We start from the raw sequence: 2,852 nt of genomic DNA, 5'->3' as shown, positions 1-2,852 counted from the left end.
TACCACATCCACTACATTCTGTCCTAATGCTTACACAAACATGAATGTGTGTATGACTATGTGTTAATTTGTGCGTGTGTGTGTGTGTGTGTGTGTGTGTGTGTGTCTTGTGCTGCTCGTGTAAGTGGTCACAAGCACCAACAGCCAAATCTCTGTCACAAAACTCTGTCTCCATGCTCCTTGCGGCTCTTGTCTTTGCCTGTAGGGGGCGCCACTGAGCTGCAGCAGAGTTGCACAGAAGAGTCGAGCCAAAGACCAGTGCAGGTGGCCAGACAACCTTCAGCCGACCTCCAGACGTATGGCTCTGGGTGTCTAGCGTAAGGGCAATGCGGACTGACGTGGGAGGGAGGGTGGGAGGGTGGCTGCCTGCCTTGGAGTGGGGTGGGGGTTGGGCTGTCAGTGTTCAGGTCAACACAGGTGGACATTCATCAACTTATCATTAAAAACGTATTTCATTTTTCTTCTGTGGACAGTTTTACAGCATAGATCTAAGCATACTCAATAATCTATTAGATTTCATATAATGACTGTTCCTTCAGTCTGTCTGCGTCACACCAAATGAGGGAGCCAGAGGCACTCCCACCATGTCTGCGACTACGTGTGTGTGTGTGTGTGTGTGTGTGTAGCGAGCATGTATGAGTGACCGTGTAGCCGGTGTAAACGTGAGGGACAGGGGCATATGCTGGCCTAATGGTTACAGTTAGATGTACGCAGGTCCGTATTGAAGGTCTGGGAGAGGGGGGTGGGGGGTTGGGGGGTTTGGGCTAGACACAGTGCTGTGTGTTTTGGAGGTGGTGGGGGGCTGCAGGGCATTGTGTAGAGCGCGCTCAGATCTTCAGAGCCTTCAGAGTGTCCATCCTCTTCTTCAGCAGCTCACTGAGCTCCGACAGCGAACGCAGGTAGCTGCTCTGGACCTTGCCAAACACAGCATTCATACTGGCGGCATCCTCCTATACACACACACACACACACACACACACACAGGACATGACTGAGTGTTAAAGAGATCACTGATAGCAGATGCACTATTACAGTCGTTCAGGGCCTTTTGGGCTTTAGTAATTACTACGTGGACAGTAGAGGGTGACACGGGAATCAATTATCGCTCCCATCCCATCCCGAGCCCACACAAATACCCGTCATATCCCGATCACGTGACTGCCTCCCCCAAAAAAATCCTGTCCTGCAAAATCCCGAGAGAAAGGCTCCCGAATCCAGTCCCGCTCCCGCTCCGTTTTTTCCGTTCCCCATGTTGTCTAAAGCATTGGTTGCCAAAGACTGGGTCATGACCCACAGGTGGGTCGTAGGAGATTTTATTTGGGTCGCCAGCATAGTGACAATTTATGTTGTGTAATAGGCCTACCTTATACCTTAGGCTATATAGTTTAGGAACTCCCTCTATGCATTTTTGCATTTAGAATAGCTCTGAAACTGGGGGGCGAACACCACCACAGCGTGGAAATCACTTGCAAAATGAAATATTTCTGTCGGGCGCCTACCATGGACCTCACAGTTGCAAAATGCAAGGGGCATGAATCAGGCTATATTTGCACAAACAATAACAGACATCAGCTCTTCAACATGGCCCGTTAAAATCTAGAAAGTATCATTTTAAATCATAAAAAAAACCCTGCTGTCAACAACTAAAGCAGACATCCATAGACGTCATAGGCTGCAGATAGTAGGCTATATGCCTCTTTAAAGTTAATAGCAGTCTCCTCACATTCCATCTTATTTCGGATTTAAAACGCACAAAAGTGCATTAGATTAGGCTATAGTTTAAATGGGCATTTAAACGCCATTTCCTCTTTCCATCTCGCGAACTTCACTATATACATATATGGGGCAGCCGTGGCCTACTGGTTAGCGTTTCGTACTTGTTACCGGAGGGTTGCCGGTTTGAACCCCGACCAGTAGGCACGGCTGAAGTGCAGGCACCTGACCCCTCACTGCTCCCCGAGAGCCGCTGTTGTTGCAGGCAGCTCACTGAGCCGGGATTAGTGTGTGCTTCACCTCACTGTGTGTTCACTGTGTGCTGAGAGTGTTTCACTAATTACCCGGATTGGGATAAATGCAGAGACCAAATTTCCCTCACGGGATCAAAAGAGTATATATACTTATATACAGTAGGCTAAAGGTGCATTATCGTTCATCTTTCAGCTATTTCCCAAAAGCTTTTCATATTTATTCTTTTCACAATCTTACAACATAGCCAAACACAACACCAATACACAGCCTCAGCACAAATTAAGCACACGTTTAAATCTAGAGGAAAATGCGGACTCGAAACAAAAAAACCTCTACAAATATACAATATAACCACTTGAGTTATTTGCTGTTTAGACCTAGGGGAGAGCCGGGACGATTGAAACACGGGACGAATGAAACATTCAAGTTTTCTCCGAGTGTAATGATGATAGACAGACGTCCTTTGGTCAAAACATAGAGCATGTTAACCTCCTATCAGCGAAATATCTTCCTGCTATGTCATTTTATCACAGACTTACAGGCGATAAATGAGTTTTGATGGGCAAAAGTAAACTTCATTAGTGGTTACATTTTTTCGATTATTAATGAATGTTTTTCATTTAAAGGTTCGACTTATTTCATTTAAAGGTTCGACTTACGAATGCTTATTCAGTAGACCATTTAGTGTTCCCACAATCCCAGAATTTCATATCGCATGCTTGTTTACATGGAAAGCAAAACAAGCTATAGTGACATATGTCTTTGTCGGGACGATTGAAACAATTGTCCCGACCAGGCTGTAACTCCATGTATTTTAAGTAAATGCACAAATATCTGTGTTTATACAATCATTTATGGAGGCGAGACATGGAAAAACAGTTTTA

At 45.4% G+C, this 2,852-nt stretch overlaps 1 protein-coding gene across 1 annotated transcript in view; it reads right to left on the bottom strand.

Annotated features, from left to right (window-relative positions):
- Positions 1 to 382: 382 nt before the first annotated feature.
- naa25 (N-alpha-acetyltransferase 25, NatB auxiliary subunit) overlaps positions 383 to 2,852 on the bottom strand; it is a 29,645-nt gene continuing 27,175 nt past the window's right edge. The window contains exon 24 of the mRNA XM_048259339.1: positions 383 to 950. Within this exon, the coding sequence (XP_048115296.1) occupies positions 828 to 950 (123 nt within the window). The 3' untranslated portion in view covers positions 383 to 827. The remainder of the gene's footprint in view (positions 951 to 2,852) is intronic.

The sequence above is a fragment of the Alosa alosa genome, chromosome 12 (genome assembly GCF_017589495.1).
Source record: "Alosa alosa isolate M-15738 ecotype Scorff River chromosome 12, AALO_Geno_1.1, whole genome shotgun sequence".
Taxonomy (NCBI): domain Eukaryota; kingdom Metazoa; phylum Chordata; class Actinopteri; order Clupeiformes; family Clupeidae; genus Alosa; species Alosa alosa.
This window is presented reverse-complemented; position numbering and strand designations above follow the sequence as displayed.